Genomic DNA, 22,749 nt, shown 5'->3' with positions numbered 1-22,749 from the left:
CCACTACTCACACCCACAACTCTGACCTCTTTTCATACAGGATTGGGACAAATACTCACCGTGTAAACACACACATAAACTTCAAATCCAAACACACACATAATATATCTACATATACAGTAATGCATACTGTACTTAGATAAACTCATTCACATCTATAATCCTGCAAAGTCACCGAGTGCAAGACCCCCTCATTACTTTCCCGAGGGCTTTTAAAGAATGACTTTATTCCTTGAGGGGCCACTTTATCTGCTAATGGTCTTATGAGATTAAAGAGCATCATCCAGCGGTATTGATTTATATCCACATATCTATTGGCATCATCAGCATGCTTCACCTCTCTCATGGAAACGCACACAGCCAGATAGAGCCTATGAGGACAGGATGGCTCTTAACACACAGCGCTATGGTTCGTAATTGATTAGTCATAACTTCCAGTGGCACGGTAAATTTACTGCACTAATACAGACCCGGACACTATAGCAGCAATATTTTCCACTGGTGAAGCGATGTCTCGGACCAGCAAACTGGAAACTAATTTTATCCATGAGGAGTTTGTCAGACAAGAAAGTGTGCATAGATGGAATGAATTGTGTATGATATGTAGAGTCAGTCCTCCCATGTTCCTCCATGCTCAGTACATCGTGTTATACTAGTGTAGTGCCTTTACAAAACCTGTCTTTTCAAAAGTGGACAAAATCTGACTTATCCTCTGATATAGAGGGGTGCAGGGAGGGTGCAAGCCCAAACTAGAAGTAAGGATCGCAAGATGTCCCTCAACAAAAAAGGGATTATTCCATTGGATTTCTGCAGAAAATAAGATCTATGGCAGTACATATTGATAACACTTACACATTTTGTTCAGCAGGAAACTAACATTTTATATCATAAATACAAAATCCAGAAGTTAAGCTTTAAACAAAACTACAGGACGGTCGTATGACTTCATGTCACCACAACTAAGCTAAAGAAAAGCAATGACAGCGCGATTTAGTGTCATTTAGTCCCTTGCTGTTCAATCATACATAGAAGCTATGTTCACAAGTGGGCTGTTTAAGAAAAATATGTTCTGCTCGTGTTAACCTGAGTCTTACTTCAGCCAACTACCCAAAAGCACTTAAAAAAACATAAGCTTGAGACAGACTATCATCCCAACACCTTTACTCTCAACACTGTACTGAATGAAAGAAATGTACAGTACATGTTGTATGGCAGAAGTAACATATATGAAGTAAAAGGCTGCGCTCCAGAAGGCTAGATCCACCAGAAGGCCTTTCACTGTAACCACTTTAATGTGGATGTTATATTGCCCAAGAAAGAATTACCCTTACTTATATTGTCATTTGAGTAGCACCGTAGACCATCTAATGTAATATTCCTCTGTTAGGATGGTATAACTTCCACTTTAGCTATTTTATGGGGAAGTTTGATTAATTCCCCACATACTGTAGCTCTACCCAACTTCACCCTAAGCAGTGGGCTAACCTGTGTGTGTGTGTGTGTGTGTGTGTGTGTGTGTGTGTGTGTGTGTGTGTGTGTGTGTGTGTGTGTGTGTGTGTGTGTGTGTGTGTGTGTGTTGGTCCCATAACTCAACTGTAATTTATCAGGACAAAGATATAATATGCACTCCTGTATTTTCATTGCTTTTGATTTTAAGGTAAATGTAGTTTATCATGATATAGATTTCTGCTCATCTCATCACGCCCTATAAAAAGAATGGCTCTATATAAGAAGTGGGAACAATGGCGATATACAGTTCAACATATCAATCTGTGCACACGCACACAAACACATGAATGATGTTTTTCATCTTTTCTTCGACTCCACATAATACGCTGTAAGGCTCTGCCACAGCGGATCCTGGCAAACGATGAAATATAGACTAATAAGGGAACAGTAATACATACAGCAATGCAGATAGCTGTGGCTACATGACACACATCGTCAATAAATCCATACACAGGAGGAGCATGGAAAGGTCTCCCACGGAGCAAGGCCTGGGGGGGAAGAGGACGTAAAAGAAAGGAACATATCATCACTACTAAGGGAGGGTCCAACAGGCAGACGAGGCTCCATAAATCTGCTGTGATGGGTCAGGAAGTGTGAACCTAGCTGAATGAGTCTCTCCTCACTGCTCCTGGTTTCTGGCTATAAATAAAACTGAATGGCCAGGTCTGTCGGACCTGCACTTAGTGCTGCTAACAGAGTACCCACTCAGCTAGGCTAGGCTAGCTGCCGCTCAGTCTGTGGGGATTTCCTCAGCCGTCGGCTCACTCATGCAGACAGCAAAGAGAAAGACAAAATGCAGAAGGGATGCTACACCCATCTTGTTGAGGTCAATCCATCAATCAAACAATCATGTTTTATTTTAAAGCCCAATATCAAAATAACACGTCTCAGGGTGCTTTACAATGTGCACAGCATACAAACCCCTCCCCCCTTCCCCCATCCTTAAACACTTGCAGCACACAAGGAAAAACTCAACTATTAACAGGGGAAAATGGAAGAAACCTTGCGGAGAACTACCGGGGGGGGGGGGGGGGGGATGTCCCTCTCACAGGACGGGCAGACTTTAAAACACAGACAATCCAAATGACAAAAAGGAGGATATGACAGTATAAAAGGAGGTCGATTTCAAAATCAAGAGCGGGCAGAGTCTCCAGAACAGCGGAGTACTGCTGGAGGCTCAGCAGGATCTGTGGACTAAGGTCAGACTGGCTGGGCACTGCAGCTGTGGAGGCAGCGAGACCACCTGTGTGTTGACGGACGGACGGACAGACAGACAGACAGACAGACAGACAGACAGACAGACACACAGACACACAGACACACACACACACACACACACACACACACACACACACACACACACACACACACACACACACACACACCTAGTTCAACAAGCTGGGTTGAAACTTAAAAAACACTTGTCATAAAACATTAACGGCTCACAGAGACATGAGAGCCCTCCTGCCAAGGGATAGTAAAAAGAGCTTTTGAATGGAGTCGCAGGGAGTGAGTCAGTGCTGAGAGGCCTGCTGCCTCACAGGAACACAGCCTCGATTCATACAGTTATCCATGTGGTCAGCTCGGCTGTCTCAATGACTGATCGCTGACAACTCAATCCCACACAGAAACACAGAGGTGGCTCCTCCGGAAACTTCCCTCGCTAGTCGTGGAGGTCGGCGGTGTCCTTGGCAACCATGCCCCCACCCCTCCATGAGCTATCCATAGCACTGCTGGGGGTGCACAGCTGAGATTGAATGACCTTTTTCACCATCATTTACATAAAGGTATTCTCTTCTCATCAACACAACAACCACTGAAACGTGTAATGCTTTACCAGCATGCATTGCTTCCTCTGAGCTCCCAGGATGCTTATTGACATGCAACGCAGCAATAAGGCATCAAGGGACTTATTGAAAGGCATAGACCATTATTTTCTCTTCCTCAAACACAGTAAACAAAACCAACATGTACACATCTCAACGATTGCTGAGCCACAGTCTGAACGTGCATTGAGTGCCCGCTTATTTATTTGTATCTATGACAACCAGGGATTGTTCTTAGTGGCGAACTGGAGCTTTCACTTTTTCTCTCTCACACAAAAACACACACACATATTTCTGCACTAATGTATGTGTATAAATGCTTCACTAAGCATGCATAAGTACTGTATGATTTACGACACAAGTGCAACTGCCATTTTTGCTCGTACCAACGTCAACGTCATTCTAAATTGACAGGCACATGCCCGCTAGTTGCATCAACATACTGCCACGCCCCCCCATTTATTTATGTGACAAATATCGTTTGCCTAGCAATATATAATGGCGAAAGCAGAGAGGTTGTTTAAAGAGAGAAGCCTGGTGCCTAAAGCAGAAAAAACAAGAGAATTGTAGGACTGAAAAGTGGCTGTATGAGCCATTAAAGAGAGGACATGAAAAAGGAAATGTTAATAGATGGGCAATCAATGGCAACCCCGAGAAAAACTAAATGGAAAGAGGAAACCAAACGTTGACGTTATATGTGCAGGTGTGTAAGCGGCTCCTAAATGAACAGTGACACAGAAGAACAGTCCAGAGGTCCAACTTGGCTCAGATCTAGCACTTCTGATCAACAAGCTGATCACCTGTGCTCTGCCTCTTCTCATCACCAGCTGCTGATTTCTGCTGATAAAGAAAATGGAGACAGACAGAGCCCTCCCTCCAGCATCTAGAGTGTGATAAATAAGATAAGAGAGTGAGAAAAATCACTGCCTGGCATAAGCAACAGTCTCTGGTGTTTTTTTTACATTTTTTGTTTGCTATATTTGTCCTCAATTCCTTTCCTGCTGTTAGACTAATGGAGCAGGGATGGATGGGATAGCTGTCGGCGTTTGCAGTTCACCTAGGGTCAGAGGAAATTTAAGAATGAAACAGGAATAGAGGTGTGTCCGCATCAGCTGTTTTTGTTCTGAAAGCTAGAAGCTGTTGTGCAAATGCCTGTGTTGAGCTTTAGGGCAGGTACAGCGGCTTAAATTACAGATGCAGGTCAGTTACAAAAACACAACAGCAGCACCAGAGCTCCTTCTCATAATTTAAAATACCAGAGGTGTTTCCAATGGCAGGAAGTCTCAGTAGATGTCCGTGTCTGTGGCGCAGGTTATGTTTTGCCCTGCAGGGCTGGCAAACCATTAGACACAGTACTGCTGAGCTTAGTGCACACAAGGCAGACTTACTGTCAGCACGGTGGCTTAATTACTGTCTCCATCTCTCCCGTGAGTGTTATTCTCTGACATTCATCCCTGCAAGAAGTCCTCCTCTACACAAGAGCACTTCACACTTTTTTTATGTACTCTGTAATCCTTGTAATAAATTATAGAGTAGTAATCCATGCAGTAAGGCGCCTTAATAGTTTCATTTCTTAGTATGGTGACATGTTGAATTGACTCTACCTCATTCACTTCAAGAAATGATTGTGTATAAAGTACAGGGACTTTGCTTACATTTCTTTGTGTAAATGTCCAGATCCTAGAGAGACCAGTGAACAGATTTCAGGGTAATGTCAACAGCTCAAGCACAATGTGTGGCTTAATTAACAACTTTTGACACTCCCATTAGTTAGCCAGTACGTTCCTCAGTTTGTAATTATCAACCAGGAATGATCAGGCAATAAACCTCATACTGCCCACCATCTGCTCTTTCTCCTGCTTTCAAAACAAAATACCTGTTTACAGATACACTTTCACAAAGAAGCTTGGTAAAAGTGTGTTGTCTTTTGGGTTTTGGAGTCTTTTACGGCAATGTTGTGAGGGTCAACAAACGCCTGGTGGTTGTTTGTTGTGTAAGCTCCATTCAAATCTCACTGATCATGTGACACCTTTGAGGGCATTGTGGGAGATATAACACTAAATTCAACCCCCGCCACCATTAAACTATAACACTCAAATGTTATCTATTCAATAGCAGAATTTAGTCTTTGATTTAGCGATTGTATATCTAGGGTATTTTACACAAAGGTTATAATGACCTTGTTATAAATTGTTTGTTTTTTTATCTCCTCTAAATACGATTACTGTAATAACCCAAGGGTTCCTTAGTTTTCTTGTCAAAATGTATTACTTGTCCTTTTTTTTAAAATATCCCAAGATGACTAGTTATTTTGAGGTAAGGGCGGAACACCTGATGCCCACTCTTACACTTCCCACCTGTGTGACCTTCGCATGGCCACCAGTGACATTGTCATCCATCACGTGGTGTCTGCGTGGTGTAACACCTGCAGCCACATCATTGAGACTGACCTGACTGATAAAGACGCATCTGCGAAGTCTAGACTCGAATAGTGATTGGAAAATAAATGTGCAGATAAAGAGTAATAGCAACAGTACAGTACACATGAGACGGTAAAGCAACATTCAGCACAGCCTTGCGCCAGAGTTCCGGTTCAAACTAGATAAAATCATATCCCATGAGGCAAAAAAAATAGTATTATTAATGTAATTAAGCTAAAAGTTCAACTTGTATTTTACTATTTTAACGTTGATGCCATACACTGGCACCACGAGTTTAAATGGGTTATAAGGTTTAATACATGTATTTTAGGTGTAAAGTATCTCTTTTGTTAAGTACATGAAGCAAGACGGATAACTATCCAGGTGTTTTAGCTCGGTAATTAAACATGCAACGCATCGTGACAGGCCTCATTTCTTTAAATATAGCTATTACCTAAGTTAATATTGAGCAGGTACAGCATGTTATAGAACACAAACTAATACCATGTCTTAGTTAACTGACAAAATGAAGAAATTATGATACGAATTCCGTGTATGTCGCATTACTGTTCGAGAGCAGCAGCGATGAACTCCATTCAGCTGCAGTTTTTCGAAATGAACCGCTTCGCTCGCGCTCATTCCGAGTCCTAGCGTTAGTTCGCCCGGTGTTTCAAACGTTCGTTTTTTTAAATAATCACAACGGCTGCCAACGTTCGTTTTAAAAACAAAAATATAACAGTTGTGACGGTTGCCACCATTCCTCTATAGAAACGAGTCGATGTACGGACTGCAACGTGAACAGGTTGGGAAATCCAGCGAGCTGAGATAATCTCCTGTGGCATCGGTGCACATCTGTAATGGGAAAATAGGGGAAATGCTATGGATGTATGACTTACCTCGTCGGTAAAATAAGCGGTCCGGTTGGTTTCAGTTAATTCCTCTCCGCGTACGTTGTTTAATATCAACGATAATGTGTATATTTAGGTATATTCGGAAGACGTTGCTCCTGCCTGCCGCTTCTTCTTCTTCTGTCTCTAGTATTTCGATGTGATTCTGGGGCGGAACTACACGCTGCGTCGCAGACAGCGGAGGAACCAATCATGAGGACGGGAGGAGGAGGCGCTCACCACAGACAGGACCAGCAGACAGGAGGTCTCACTCTGGAACAGATAATGGAGACCAGACTTCTGATTTCAACGTACGGTGGATAAATGTTTAAAAAAAACTTCCCTCACGATTTTATATTACACTTTGTTCTTGATACCATTAGTAGCCAAAAACCCTTTAAGCTGTGCAATTCAGCATTAATATGTTGTTAACAGTAATACACTATTTTGTAGATATTGTAATATAAATGTCAGTAGTACAATGTGCACTGTTTTATTGGGCCTTTTTATGTTTATTTACGTGTTTTTATTAATTAAATGTTATTTAATTGGTCATTGAACCTTGATAAACTGCACACACACTTATGATTTTTTTGAACAAACTTATTTTTATATAAATGTTCTATTTTTTGATAGATTTATTTCTATTCTAAAATAGAGTAACTGTCATATTTCCCCAGCATAAATAAAGTATTCTGACTCCTACTTTAACTACTTTTGATAGTGTGATATAATTGTTTTAGTTTATTTTGATATCAGGGGTTTTTGTGTTTTTTCAACATAGTCCATTTTTGGTACAAGTCCAACATCCTCAAAATCACGACATGTTGACTTGGCACTGTACAAGTTCATCCCAGGCTTGTTGTCATTTTCCCTGACCCATCCATCACCACATGATGTGGGCTTAAATTTGGGAGATTAAGCGATTACAATTCCCATCAATTTTCTATTTTCAATCTGATTATGTAACTGCACAAATCGGCTATGTAATAAAAAACATTACATCAAAGTAAACACAATTTATTTTTGTGATGTTTTTCCACCCCAGAAAAGCCCTGTTAATACAGTTATCCAAAGCTGCAGCTTCACAGCACTGTTTTCAGGTCAAAAGCAGCTCTGTTGTAATGGTTGAATGCCCTGCTCAATGGCCCCTCAGCAGGGTTTCCTCTAGTTCTGAAGAATCTCAAGCATAGGCCTTCAAAGTAATGCTGCCCTCAATTTCAATCTGATTGTGTAAGAGCACAAATCAGCTACGAAGAAAACATGTTGCGTCAAACTGAATGACGCAACCTTTGACTTCCCTGGTGGTGTTATAAATAGGATGGAAAAGGAACACTATTTAAATCCAAAGCAAGGCAGAGGAACAATGAGAAAAATAGCCAAGAATATGCCCGTAGTGATTAATAACAATAGTTTATTTATGTACCAGCAAATTGGTTTGCATTGTTTTTGACATGTCCCTGCTTCTAAGCCAGACACTTACAGTACAGTAGCATACAATATATGAATTCCGGAGAACGTTTCCAATAAAGAAAAGCACAATTTTTGAATAACATATTTACAAACCAGCCAAATACTGTAAATAAAACAGATGGAAAAGAAAGATACATTTACAGGTCTTCCAGGTATTATTTGTCACTGAAAAAAAGCACAAGATGCTAAGTTAAGAAAAGACAAATCCACATTACAGTTTTCAGTGAATCAAGGTTCAAGTGCTACAGCAAACACAATGCAAATAGTAAATTGGAGTAAAGGATACTGACAAACACAAAGATTAAAACTGAAAAACCAGGTACAACGATGAGGACTGTTAGAAGAGAACCATTACAGATTAAGACAGAACAGAAACCACACCTGTTATACGTCTCTAAAACAGAAAATAGGATGCCTTTGATTCCAGACAAAAATAACTTCACAGTGTAGATATAAATCAAACCCTTGAAACAGAACACATTATTTGTAGAGGCTGCTTGTACAGTGTTCTTACACACTGGATGTCTTCAAGTTACTGTCCACCTTTAAAGCAAAACACTTTTAATGCCAGGTGACCGGAGCGGAGCTTTGGGACGTTGTTGAAGCAAAAAAAAAATCTGAAAACGTGTTCAAAAAACTATTGCAAAGAGGCCGAGTTAGTTCAGGAACTCGATTGCACTTTTGAAAATAAAGCTTCTGCATGTAAAGCGCTGTGTACTAAGAGACAGGGCAACCTTTAGCAGTAGCTCAGACAAAAGGCATTCATAAGGTTTAGAGCTGCATGGGAACCATAGAAGTGTAATCTGGTCCTAAGGGTTTTTCTCCTGCATTTACGAGGTTACTTTTTGTGTTTAATCCTGATTTATGTTGCTGACAATCCATATACGTTCATATAAATATTAATATATGACACTGACTGGCTGCAGCATCGGATTCCACCACACAGATACCTTTTAAGAAGGAGAAACGGCAGTAGGAGTCAGGTCGGAGAGAGTGCTGAACAATCTTGCCGTTGCATTAATATCGTTGTCTTTGCGCCTGGTGAGCTTCCTCGGCTGCACCTGCTGCGGCGTGCCGTGTGGGGGACGGCTGTTCTCTGGCGCCCTCATGTGGAGCTGTACAGGGCGATCTGCTGCACCTTCCCCAGCTGTGTGAGCAGTCGCTTCATGCGGTGCTTCAGCTGAGGCAGGCGGGCCAGAGGTTCAGGAGGCTCCAACTCCCCGGTGTAGTCCAGCCAGCTCTCCAGCACTGAGGAGGAGAGAACAGGGTTTACACATCATTGGATTGAGCGTTCATTCAGTCTTAGTCCTTTGTCTAATGTCCTTGTTAGTTGAGTTTAGTCAACCTCGTGTTTTTTTCTGTGTCAAAGATGAACTCAACAGGAACGGTTTCCGTGTGTTTTGTGTCAATAAAACCCTTCCAGAAAAGAACACACAGGCCAACCCAGGTGTTATACAATCCTAACAACCCTTTGTGCATGACAATCTCTGGGCTGATTTGCATAATTTCATGCACTATCAAATGCAAATGTGTTTACATTAAGTGCTCAATACTGAGTAGCACTTACATTCTGTCCTTGACCCAGTTCACAGTTTCCATTTGAATTAGGAACCTTTTTAAATCATGATTTTTGAAGTGCAAAGGTGTAATGTAGGAATAATAACATTTCACTTTGCAGCCAGGTTTTACTGCCACTAGCTGAGGGAGGAAATACATCAAAGTAAGACTCCGCTAAGAATAGATGGCTTCCTTATAAACTGTATTAATGTATGTCAGTATTTACAGTCTTAATTGGTGATAGGCTAACATTATTACGATCTTAAGTGGCACATCTTGACATCTACATTATTATCCATTAACTGCTAGCTTATGGTGTGTGACCCGTGAGAAATTAAAATGGTTCATCTTCGGCTCTTTTTCAGGTTCATATTTGTATTTTGTGCCTCTATTGTGACATGCTTAAATGCTTCAATCTACAAAAAGATGACCCCTCCTCCTATCGCGCACAATGTGTTGGAGCGCTTGAAACTTTGTGTAACCTACATAAAACAGTTGGCTGCTAATCTTAACAGACTGGTGGATCTTTGATATAAGCACAACTGCTAAATGTTTTTCTTCCCCTGTAAAGAGACAAAGTTAGCGAGCAGGGTCTTACCATCCAGCTCTCTCTCTATGAAGTCCATCCTGTGTGAGACCTCGTCCTGCACTGCGTCTATGTGGTCCAGCAGGTTGATCTGCCTCTGCTGGTGCTGCCTGCTGTTATCTGCAGCCTCGCCGGGATCTCTCCCTCCCTCCTCCCTCGTCTCAGCCTGGGACCAAGAGCAACCCAGAGAAGCCTGGAGATAATCAGGAGAATCATCAGACAAGACACTAAAGCTTCCTGCCAGGTCAATGCATTCAATGTTGTTTTATTGGAAGTTTTACTTTCAGTGTATTGAGGTCTAACCTTGATACTGGTGCCTGTGAGTTTGGGCTTGTCTGTCTCCAGCAGGCTTCCGTAGCGCTGCTCCCGCTCCAGCAACTCCTCTGTGCTCCTCATGCTGTCCTCCAGCTCTGAGCCCTGTCGGGTTTCCACCACCAGCCTCTGCTCCACCGCTGGGTAATACGCCCGCGGTTTCTGGTAGCAATGTTCACTGATAATGTACGAGTCCTGGAAGGAGGGGAAGGGGAAGGAGGACGAGGAGGTGGTGGCGGCTGTAGCGGCCCGGCTCAGCTTCTCCAGAGCGTTGGACATTAAAATCTCCCCTCGGCTCATGTCCTCATCGGGAGTCGCCGGAGAGGGAGCTGCGTCGCTGCTGCGGCACGAGTCGGAGGCGGTCCACGACCTCTCCAGATGTTTCCAGGGCTGCCGCCACAGCTGCAAGTCTGGGTGAGTATTGCTCCTGAAGGGCCAAAGGACAGATAAGACTACCATCACATAAAATGATAAATATTTAATTGAAACGGGATGATTTGGACTGCAATTTTCTTTCATTGACTTCAGTAGATAAGTCTCTCTTCATATAATCCCTTTGTACTCACTGTAGGACGCTCATCTTGATCTGCAGACCGTTGAGGACCTCCACCACGTGATGCACGTCCCCCAGCAGCTGGTGGGTGGTGGTGATCTTCTTGGCATTTTGGTGCGAGTAGTTCTCCTCCAGGAAGGACAAGCCGTACATGTGACCGTTGATCAACCACTCGCGATCATACCAGTAGCGCAGACTCTGCCTCTGACCTGGAAATTATAACAAAGTGCAATGAAATTAAATCAAATGTAGCAACGTGTTCAGAAGTGACTAAATGACTTAATGTATGACATTTTTTGGATTACTGTATTTTCCCTGCTGCCTCTCATTTACACATTTACTGTGGACACTGTATTGTTTTGGACATGTAGGCCAGAGTTAAGACCAGGGGACAATACCTACAAATGTACAGACATGTTCAGGGATAACCTGAAGGTTAATCAATGGCTTTACTCCTTTTTCTATCATCTCTTTCTAAACCTGGGAGCATATTCTGGAGTACGGAATCCTGCAGGTCGGCTACAACTCTTACTATTTTTAAATCCAGATTAAAAACGTATCTTTTTGCCGCCGCTTTTGATTGAGCTGTTCATATGTCACACTGCAGTGTGTTTTATATAGGGATGCACCGGATCCAGGATCCGGGGTCCGGTTTTGCCGGATAGTGGCGTTTTTGACGAGGTCCGGTTACTGCCGGACCCGGTGCCCCAACCGGACCGGATCCTACAGCACGTACGCACAACGTGATTACGTCGTTAAATGTTTAAAGAAGATAACCTCCATTGTGCTAGCAGTCGTCAGCGGAAATGGATGCATTGAGCCGAAAAAGTGCTGTATGGCAGTACTTTGAACTGAAAGAGGGAGATTCAAGTCGCGCGATATGCAAGCTTTGCAGTACAAATTTGGCTCGTGGAGGTAAAGACACTAGACACTACTCAACATCTCCGCTGTTTAAACATCTCCGTGCAAAGCATCCAACGGAGTATGAGTTGTGCAAGGCCGAGTCTAACGTCAGTGAGGCTACAGGTACCACAGCAGCACAGTCACAGAGTGGTACTCAGACCACTATTGAACAGAAGTTGAACAATAAGCCTGTACACAAATGACGTTAAGCTGCACATTTCAGCGGTGTGTTCCAAGTAACTATTGAAATAAAATAGATAATGTTAGAAGTTATTGCGTATGTTTCATCTGTTAAGGAAAGGAAATGAAGTAATGAACTGTAAAGTGGTTTTCACTGCATTATAATGTACTAGCTGATGATCCGAGTAGGATCCGGTTCCGGCAGTATCTTAAGCAGTGGATCCGGTATCCGGCAGGATCTTAAAAATCAGGATCCGGTGCATCCCTAGTTTTATACCTGTTGTGTTTATTTTATTATCTTTGCTTTTTAATGCCTGTTTTTAAATCCCCTTTTATAATGTGTTTCTGCTGCATTTGTTTCTTAATGTCTTTTATTTTTTCTTTGTAAAGCCCTTTCAATTGCCGTGTGGTGTAAGGTACTATATTAATTAACTTGCCTTGTCTCGCGCTTGCTACACAACTACCAGTAGTTCAACACCGTTCATTTCTAGCAGGTTTAAATGCATGACAACATTTAAATCTCTGTAAAGATAGGTGTAAAAGTATTACATTATTTCAGAGATTGTTAATATTCAGTGATGAATCAAGCAATACTTGGGTAACTAACTTCCGAATCACAAGGTCAAAAGCATATGGTAGTATTAAGATATATTTTTCCATCAAAAACATCCGTCCACTGATAATTCTACACATTGTAATTTGTGTTACTCTCCACTAGATGGCAGATAATAGTTTCTCAAATGAAACAGGAAGTCTGCAGGGCTCTCTGCCAGAATAGCAGAGCATTATTTGATGTCAATGACTTTAGATGCTGCCAGCTTGTAGTTTATAGCTGAAGGTGGTGATTGATGTTTCCCTCACCTGGTGGGTCTCTGCAGATGTAGCAGGTGTAGCGGTCGGGAACATTGTCTTCCAGCAGGCCCATGCAGGTGCCATGCTGCCAGCACAAACAGTCTTCACACTGAGGGAGGACAAGCTTGTTTTATTACTGCTAACACAAGAAAGCAACACACTGCAAGTAGTGAGCAAAAACACCCATCTCACCTGAATCATGAAGTCATTCTCTTCCTCGACCTCACAGATGCACCGCACTAGCTCCTGGTCGTTTGTGTCCACGGCACCAGAGTCGACACTCAGGGGAGGCGTGGTGACGTCCAAATCCCCCCCGAAGTCCTCGTCGCTCCACCCACAGCTGTCAGTGGACCAGTCACTCATGCTATCATCATCTACAGTAACAGGGACAAACATTATTGGATCTCTTGGACACATTAACTCTCTGATTTAGCTATCCAATATTCTTTGCTCTACAATAAGTGCTGCATGGAATGATTATCAAAGCATACTTTTATGAATAACACGATGAAGCAAGCAAAAGCAGCAAAATAAAAGCTCAGGATTCAATCCACCAAGTGATGATCTCATTAAATAGCAACCAGTTTTAAAAAAGGGACAGCTTGACCAACGTCTAAGATACATCCTCTTACCTGTAGGGCTATTTATTGATCTCTGGTTCGATGAGAGTTGCCAAATATTGTATGCATCAAGCAAAAGAATGTACAATCAAAATATCTCTTTCCAGAAGCGTGACCCGGTTACACACGTTAAACCACAGACCTTGTTCTGGGCCGTTTAATATATAGCAAGTACTTTCTCTCTACCCAAACACACCAGCCAACAGTTTCACAGCACAAAGGGAAGTGTGCATCCACTCAGGGACGGCACCATTATTGCTTTCCACTCGTGTACTCTAGTCTGGAGTGGATGAAAGCTTCCTCTTTGGCATTGATACAGTTGGCAGTTTGGTAGAAAGAAAATAGTTCCTGAATTTGAATTTTAAAAAGGTGTGTGTGGATTCACTTCAGTAACCAGGCCAGGAATTCTAAAAAGAGACATTTCTGTTTTTAAATGTATTTTTTTGCAGCACCACAACCCTCTGTAACTCTTATCAAACTCACCTATGTTCATGAAGAGCATATTTTTTTTTTTTTGGGGTGAATTGTGCTTTTATTCTTTAGGTCATTTCGTGTAAAGAGCCACATTTGGACATGAAAACCAAATGAGAGGCACGTTAAACTGGAACAGCATGATGGATTGAATCCTGAGGGAACAGAATAATGGAGAGGAGAGGAAGATATGTACAGTCACACAGATAGACAATCAGACACACACACACACACACACACACACACACACAGACAGAGGTACCCACCATCCACATGTATCTGCTGTGAGTAGCTGTATCCAGGCCTGCTGGGGTAGGCCTCAGGCTTGTGATTGTGTGAGGGGGGGAATTTGAGTGGCAAATTCAATTTGGACGGAAGGCCCAAAACTGAGATGTCAATATTCTCCTCACTACCTGTGTAGTCTGTTCATACAGGGGAGGGGGAGGCAGACGTAAAACAAAATGTCATGAAGGGAAAAAAACTGCGGGACAACAAACATGGACAAATAATAGATTCAAGAACTGTCCGGGACCATCCATTTGATAAGATTTCCTTATAATTGGGGTCGCACCCATGTCACAGTCAGAGGAAATGTTTGACTTGACATTTTTTTATTTTACTTTAAGTACCAGGAAAACAAAAACTGTTTTTCAGACCTGAATAATATGAATGAGCACAAAACCCTAAAAAACATTTTGTAAAAATGCTTTTTACAAAATGTGTCTCTGTACTTTTACCTGCTCCTTGAGGAGATTTCAATTTCCAACATACAGTGTTTGCATTTGATCCTTGTTTCCATTCAGTTAAATCATTTATATTGTTTGGATTATGCAATTATGAAAGGAGGTTCAATTAAGACAAACAGAAATACGCAATTTAAAGGTTAATTGGTGCAACACTGCTTTAATAGTAAAAACTAACCTGTGTGGAAGGAAAGGGAACCTACACGTGTGCATGCTAAACATATCGTAGCTACATGTGAATGCTAACTAGGAACCTAAATGGGTTTGTGTTGGTCAGTATCAGTGCCACAGCACCAGCCCTGATACGGTTCCTTTGTGGCGATGCAAGCTCAAGTGTGATGTCATAGGTAATGAGTTGGAGCATTCCGATTGGCCTGATGGAGCGATGGAGGCCGGCGACAGATGTAACACTTCTCCCACACACAGAGGCTCAGCCACCACACCAAGAGGAGTGAATGGAGGACTTTATGCTTTGCAGGCTAGCCGTTTACACAGTGTCACAGTGAATGCACATGCAGAGCAGCAGATATACGAAGAGAGGCCTGATGCAATGCAAGGAGCCCCCCCCCCCTTTCTTACCAGACTTGGCCTTCTTTTTCTTCTTCTTCTTCTTCAGTTTAATGCGGAGGAAGTCCTTCTGTTTCTGTTTTTCTTTCAGTTTGTCTTTCACTGACCCTGGGGACCAATAAGTGGTGAGAGTTAGTAAGCAGGTTATTTAAATTACAGCGATAAGGGAAACAGGTGGGACTCTACGTAAAATACACAATGCCGTAATTCTCCTTGTACTGCCTGGTACTGACCAATGTCAAAGCCGCTCTTGTCAGAGTCCTTGTCCAGCTGCTGGCATCCGTTCCGGTCCAGATGGTTCTCCTTGCTCTTCTCCCTCAGCAGCGCCCTCTGCTGGTGGATCTGGGTGCCAACTGCAGGCGGGGCCGATGTGCGCCTGCCTGCAGTCTTCACCTCACCACGGGCGACTGGGACAGGCCCAACAGAGTCTGGGTAAAAACCAATGATAGGCCAAACTTGAGTTCAAAGCCCTGATATATTAACATGCTTCACTAACAATGCAGCTTTGCTTTAAAAGCGTATGAGGGACTAGGGCGGCACAATTCATTTTATGGTAATCACAATATAGTGCAATATGTACATGTACATATGTTTTGAATGAACTATTGAAAAGCTGCAGAGATATTCAGCTAACAAATCGTACTCGCATAAAATCACACACTACATTTGTATTAATAATTGTCCTTACACGTCATGTGGGAGAGAAGTGACACTAGAGAGAGACTCACGCATAGAGGCACTGATGGTGCGCCTTCTCTTGAGGCCGTCCAAAGGAGGCGCCTGTTTCTCCGAGGCCCTGGTCTGGATGTTCCTGGTGGGGCTGCGCTCCCCCTCCAGAGGCTGCTCCTCGCCGTGGTAATATTTCATGTGGTAGTGCAGCAGCTTGGCCTTGCGGAATGACTTTGTGCAGCCGGGAGCGCTGCACTTAAAGGGGTTGTGGTCGAGGTTGATGGACAGGACCGGAGGGGGTTGGTTTTTGATGACTCGGTACACTGGAACAAGGAGCAGGGGACAGTCAGTGACACGTGTAGAGAAAGCACATCGAAGAAAGCAAGGCGTCTGTTTTTGTTTACGTACATGGTTCTCTGCTGAATCTGTTGGGGTTGTGGAAACCCTGCTTCCTCACCGCTGTCAAAGAAAAATATTTAGTCTCTTGAAGATAATATTTACAGCACTCATTTTCACAATACTGCAGAATATGACATTTTACTTCATTAACACTTACGTTTCACAGGCAGGGGAGGTGGTGTTTCCGCTGCGGGCTGGGAGCCTTCTGATTGGACATTGGGCTTCTGCTCCACACCCCCTTTTGATTCTGTGGTTGTCATAGAGACAGGCACCTGCTCCGTCTGTGCCGTGGGTATCTCTGCGTATGGCTTGGGCGACTCTGTATATGGCTTTGTTTCCGTCTCTTCCTGCTTCACCTCTCCATTCAGGTGACCGCTCTCCTTGCTTTCCTCATCGTCTTTCTCCCCCTTCACCCCGTTTGTGAGTCCCGTCCCCTTCCCTAAATCCTTGTTCAGGACGGTCATTTCCTCTTCCTGTTTGATGGCCGGCGCAGCACTTAGCTCGCCGTTTGTTTTCTTGTTCTTCTCGTTTACCATCCCCTGTTCTCGCTCATCTTCCTCGCTGTTGCTGTCCTCCTCCCTGTCGGACGTGCTGCGTCTGGCTCGCTTGTTCTTGGGGCCTCCGTTTTCCTGAGGCCTCCTGCGGTTGGGGGCCCGCCTCACCATGGTTCTTTCAGAGGACCGAGACTTCCCTCCACCCACACCACCTCTCTATTTATCAGCAGGATAAAGAGAGGTTTGGTAAACAGAATCAGTCCGAAAATGAATAATGTGAATAGAAGATTAAATTGTTTGAATCACCAAATGTACCTCTTTAATAAACGGCTTCACGTGTATTTCCTTCACTGTCTGGATAACGCCATCGTAGAACTTCACAGTGTAAGACGCTGAAGAAGATAAAGGAGAGCATGTTTGAAACGAGCGGGATGCTAATTAGGTAGCCCATTACACACTACTTTTTATTCTACACTTCAATTATTCATTTTCTTGTTTATGCAAAATATTCCCCTATTTAGTGTGTTGTTATTGTGCATTGCAGGTTGTTGCTCATAGCTTGTATTTGCTGTGCCAGAGAGAGAAGCCATTAGGTGGATATTGAGTGTAATCTTACACAACAGCTACCCTATCTTGTGCCTCTATTACTGTGACATGTCTCCATGCTTTAATGTTCAAAAAGCTCTTCATTTCTCTCATGCCGCCTGTGCTGCAGCACCACTTTCCCCCTATGTGTTGGAGAGCTAGCTAATAGACATAACACACTACAGGAAAAAGGAAACCCCCCCCCCGAGATATAGTAGGGCCTCTTAAAAGCAGAAATGAAACATGAACATTTCAGACTGCTATGTGCAACATAGAATAATCATATCATGTTTTAAATAAATATCTGCTGATAAAGTCATCATAACCATTCAGTTAAAATGCTATCAGATGCAGAAAATGTCAAAACAATTCTGTTCCAAATTTGCTCAGCACGATGATTGATACCCACCATCTTTATTGACCGAAAGGACCTTAGCGGGGTAGAAACGGCAGTCGGACCAGCTGGCTAGGACTTTGTCGTTCACATGAAAGCCCTGCAGGGAGGACAGAGAGGATGGATCTGGGACATACTGTGGGCATGCTGTCAAACTCTCATAGGAGGTGGTTCTTTCAGCTAACAAAGCTGTCATTGTTGTCCCGTTTTTATTAAAATCACAGTGCTAACATTTTTGCCCACAAGTAAATGTAGAAGGCTTATGCAATAAAAATAAATGGAGAAACAGAAAGAGAACCCCCCTATACAGAATTACACTGGAATAAAAGCTAGAAGAACATAAGATAACCTATCAGTGGCACATCTTCAATTTCAAAAAGAAAATCAGGTATAAAGAGCGCTGTGAGCTTACAGGTGCAGGAGGGTCGTCCTGCAGGCCCTGCCGCCTCAGCGTAACTCTCTCCACGGGTCTCAGGTAGGGACTGGTCCAGTCAAACCACTCGTCGTAACGATGGCTCCACTGGCGATAATGGACCAGAATTTTTTCACCTTCGTAGTCAACCTTCTCTATATTGGCAGCATACCTACACGAGAAGAAGAATTCAATGATGAGTGACAGGGAGAGGTTTTAATTCCTTATCCTTTATTCCTAACAAATAATGAGGTGGACAGTCAGTGGAAATGAAGATACGTTGAAAATGGCACAGTGAGTAATAATGCTTAATTTAAGGGTAATGCTTTATTGGGGATTGCGTTGGGCATTGACACGCTACTATAATCTAATTTCTTTTAAAACAACGATACGATACCAAAATTACAACCTCCAGTAACTTATTGATATTTGAGTCATTACCTTTATTTATAATATGATTAAAACGCAGGGCTCTTACAGCAAAAGGAAATGTAGATTTGATGCCAGTCTGAACAACCGAAACTGAAGAAAAACCTAAATTATCGTGTCGAGTTTTACACACTTCCTGCACAAAATGCCTCGTATAAATTCCATGCTACAAGTTCGCCAATGCAGCGAAATCGTGAATAGCCAATTCTTATTGAATTCGCACTTCCCTTTGACGTCGATAATCAGCAGAAAGTGGATTTGTTCTCTCTCTGCCGTAAACCAAATAGAAGTGCAGTTGATTTCGCAACTTTGATCTGTGTAAATGTGAGAGGCAGCCATTTTTGGAGAGAAATAAAGAATTTAATGACGTTTAATGTGAGAAACAAAGAAAATGATTCATGAAATCCTAATTTCTTTGCATCTTAAAAGATTCGATTCAAGACATTTAAATACCAGGAATGGACTTATTTTAATATAAATGTATCTAATTCTTTTTTTATTTTATTATTAAGCCCCGAGGGAACCCTGAAACAGTCAGAGATGAATCTCACCGTCTTTCTTTATCAATCCATATCAAACGCTGTTCTCCAAGAGGCTTTATTTGCTGTTTTAGTGAAAGATCTTTTAATGTTTAATAGACATACTGAATAGCAAAGCCAGGTCCAGTTATGAACAAAAGAGACTGAGTATATCAGAGGGAAAGAGAGAGGGAGACAGAGAGGGAGTGAAGGAAGGAAGTGAATATTTACAGGGATGGGAGGAATGAGTGAGGCCATGACTCACCAGTTTTTGAGGCTGTCTCTGGCCTCGAGCTGAGCTCCCACCTCAAAAGATATCCCTCTTCTGTTAGGGGGCGTCTTACTCATACTGCCCACATCAAGGCTCCCTTCCTGTACACACACACATACACATACACACCAATCAAAACTACACCCATGTGGGTACACTACTGAGACACATTGTTCCTAACCAAGAACACAATACACAGGACTAGCAAGGACTTTTACAGACTATCTTGCAGTCAGCCTTGGTTTTCTAAGGTCATCACTGACAATTATTTACCAGAAGGCTTTCGCAAATCACAGCTTTGCGCTCCAGACTACATATTTTGATGTTAAAGGGTATTTGCGGCATTCCCAATGGATGACAGCAGAACAATAATGCAGTCAAGGCTGGGAAAAGATATAATCGGTGTAATAATACAGATATGTCAGGGAAACTGACATAGTACGGTGAGCCATGTACCTCAAATGATGATGAAATGTGCAACTAATACCAGATGTTCAGTGATCAGCAGGGGTGTCTATACTCACACAGGTACAAATGATGATCTTTAGCAAAATGAGCCACATTAAAGCAATCAATATATATGATTTAACTCCCCATCAAGAAGGAACAAGATCTACGATTACATGTTCAGAGCTTTCACTTCCTACCCACTCAGGCAACTCAGTAAACAGGCAATCATGCACCAAAGATACTCGACTAATGAGCATTATATTAGTCTTAAATGGGGTTTGGTCCATGCAGTCTCATCAAATCCTGACCCATAGCCAGCTGCAGCCCCTTAGTGGAGGAGGACAATCTTTGTCTTGCATCAAAAATGTCAAATCCCTCCCTATAACAGCGCGTCCTTTGTCAGGCATACAGAGGACAGATCGGCTACATTCCGTTTAAAAGCTAAAGACTTATAAATCATACACAATAACGCCTTACGTGTGTCCAGACTATAGTCCTCTAGGTTCACCATAGCGGAGGCAGTCTCGGTTGCGACGCACAAACCGGATATCTTCACACTACTCAGCCCACGTGTTTTCTGGTCAACCGATTTTCACGTACGGACACAATGGAGAAGACAATGGAAAAGAGCCTTGGCGGTTAATCGCCTGCAGCCACCGACACACAGCGTGGTATCAGAGAGCAAACTATATCCCACTAATATGCAAAGTGTAGGATGAAAAGTGTGCATTTTATGGCCTGCACAAAGAGCCAGACAGACGACACAGGCGGGACACACAACGAGAGTTGGTGATGCCTAAGTCAGGAAACGGGTGACCATTTAAAGAGTGTGACATGACGGATATTTTGGCTAATTAAAGCGTAGTTTGATCATTTACTGAGATAAAGCAAGAAAACAGCATCCCACACCCTTTTATTTTTTCACAGGTCTCAACCATAGGCTGTTTTGAAATGGTCATATTTTTATTTAAGCAGAAAATACGAAGACGTGTTGTTTCTAGCGCAAACAGCTATCCTACTGTGGACCACTTTTACACTTTATTGTCCAGTATTTTATAACCAGTGGGCGTAGCGTGAGAGAAAAAACGTCACCTACGTCAGAGCTTTTCGTTTAAACGATTGGTCGAAAGGGTCTCAAGTAGGCGGGATACTCGTATCCGATTGGCCGAGCAGGTGTCACTCACAGATCTGTTCTGGGCCTCGCGCGCAAGGCCTTTACTTTGTCATACTTTTGGTGCTGGGAACGAGCGGCGTGGAAATACAAAGCATTAAACTTCTACAACTGAAGAACCATGTAGCCATTTAACGACACCGAATGAAAATGCATATGCCGAACAACAGCCACACCAATAATTACACGAACAGAACAACGAATTGTACAAAAAGATACGTTTTAAAACCTACTTCGTCACGTTTGTTTTGAACTCAAAAAGCCGACATGCGGCACCATCTCCGCCGCTGACGCATCCAGCAAACCCTCCTCACTGTCGATGTTATAAAAGATTATAGTCTCTGACGCGAGGGAGAGACACAATTTGGGCTTCCTACCTGTTCTCCAGTCACTCTTTGTCCGGTTGGGGGTAAATTATGCACCGTAATCCCTGTAGAAGTGCAGGTACCGCCGCCTCCGCCTGTCTGCTCCAGATCACGCAGTTGAATTTCTCCCAGTTGCATTCACCGCCGGCGCGGGCAGTGTGGCGCTGCACTGCGCATGCGCCTAAACCGACCCAGGCCCCTAGTGTTCCGATAACATCGCTCATCAGCTCAAATTGAGTCGCTCATAATATTTACTGGTGATGTAAGTTCATAAACAATTCAAAAACACTTTTGTGTGGACCTCAATGTACGAATAAAGCTTTAAGGACATGGCGTGAATAATATTCTCAGCATTTACAAATAAACAAATGGAGGCCATTTTCATACCTTGCTGCTTTTCATATATGAATACACCTTGAATCAGTTAAACAAAAGACTATGGTTCACGCCTATGTACAGATTGGTACTGGTACTGGTTGCACAGCTCCACCCACCGGCCATCCATAGGAACTGTTGTTTTTTAAAAGAGTTTATTTAGGGTGCCAAAGCTACATAATACTCAGTACATTAGTGGGTGGGTTTAAGTGTATCCACCTTTTTAGGACGGCATGCATGTCTTTATCTGATACATGAAGATTATATTCATACACATAGCAATAAACCATAGTTTATGTATGTTTATCTTTCTACCTCCTTATTCATCTACCTGACTGCTGGTACAAGTGTTTATGGATATCTCTACTGTTATAATAAGCATGATATGTGACACTGTAGCATTGTAATGACTATGAAAGTCTCATGATACATTTAACTTAAACACTGAAACATCATATAAACACAGTAAAGGGGCCAAAGTAAGGCTGATGTTGTTACTGTGATTTGAAAATAAAAACATCTATATTCATGATCTCTGTCACTGAATGTGCTTTTTGAAAGAGGCTGCCATATTTGGTTTATTTTGTTGTTTCTTTAATTTGTTCAAGGCCAGAGATCCTTTTACTCTGCTGTCATGGTTACCCCTTTTCACCAGGGGGCAGACAGGTACATCCTGGTATCAGGAGCAGTGACCAGTGAGGTGCATAAAAGGGCAAACAGTTGAATATGTACATATTGGAGGAGTAAGGGTCATGCTG

At 42.7% G+C, this 22,749-nt stretch overlaps 2 protein-coding genes across 7 annotated transcripts in view; both read right to left on the bottom strand.

Moving 5' to 3' along the window:
- The window catches only part of ndrg3a (ndrg family member 3a), a 34,234-nt gene extending 27,376 nt beyond the window's left edge, over positions 1 to 6,858 (bottom strand). For both annotated transcript variants that reach the window (XM_063910756.1, XM_063910757.1), the window contains exon 1: positions 6,652 to 6,858. The gene's annotated coding sequence lies outside the window, so the exon portion shown is untranslated. The remainder of the gene's footprint in view (positions 1 to 6,651) is intronic.
- Positions 6,859 to 8,039: 1,181 nt separating this feature from the next.
- Positions 8,040 to 21,786, bottom strand: phf20a (PHD finger protein 20, a). Of its 5 annotated transcripts, none has more exons than XM_063911065.1 (17): positions 21,629 to 21,786; positions 19,625 to 19,731; positions 18,413 to 18,584; positions 18,016 to 18,100; positions 17,337 to 17,413; positions 16,685 to 17,237; positions 16,537 to 16,587; positions 16,188 to 16,451; positions 15,693 to 15,887; positions 15,472 to 15,567; positions 14,416 to 14,571; positions 13,251 to 13,432; positions 13,068 to 13,167; positions 11,137 to 11,332; positions 10,562 to 10,997; positions 10,271 to 10,451; positions 8,040 to 9,363 (listed from the first exon to the last, which is right to left on the bottom strand). In XM_063911065.1, exons 1-17 carry the CDS (start codon positions 21,752 to 21,754, stop codon positions 9,221 to 9,223), a joined length of 3,120 nt encoding a protein of 1,039 aa, XP_063767135.1. In that variant the 5' UTR covers positions 21,755 to 21,786; the 3' UTR covers positions 8,040 to 9,220. The 5 variants fall into 5 exon arrangements, with proteins under 5 accessions (XP_063767135.1, XP_063767137.1, XP_063767136.1 ...); XM_063911067.1 differs by lacking the exon at positions 21,629 to 21,786 and adding an exon at positions 21,485 to 21,605; XM_063911066.1 differs by lacking the exon at positions 21,629 to 21,786 and adding an exon at positions 20,558 to 20,800.
- Positions 21,787 to 22,749: the final 963 nt, after the last annotated feature.

This window comes from Eleginops maclovinus, chromosome 20 (assembly GCF_036324505.1).
Source record: "Eleginops maclovinus isolate JMC-PN-2008 ecotype Puerto Natales chromosome 20, JC_Emac_rtc_rv5, whole genome shotgun sequence".
NCBI lineage: Eukaryota > Metazoa > Chordata > Actinopteri > Perciformes > Eleginopidae > Eleginops > Eleginops maclovinus.
The sequence above is the reverse complement of the archived record's forward strand: the minus strand, read 5'-3'. Positions and strand labels throughout refer to the sequence as shown.

Bases quoted from the DNA above. Each gene is read 5' to 3' on its own strand.
- phf20a (XM_063911065.1), bottom strand. From the start codon at position 21,754: ATGCAACTGGGAGAAATTCAACTGCGTGATCTGGAGCAGACAGGCGGA. The intron at 18,585-19,624 runs GTGAGTCATGGC...CTTCTCGTGTAG, and splicing joins AGAGACAGCCTCAAAAACTG to GTATGCTGCCAATATAGAGA. The intron at 18,101-18,412 runs GTAAGCTCACAG...TCCTCCCTGCAG, and splicing joins AGGACGACCCTCCTGCACCT to GGCTTTCATGTGAACGACAA.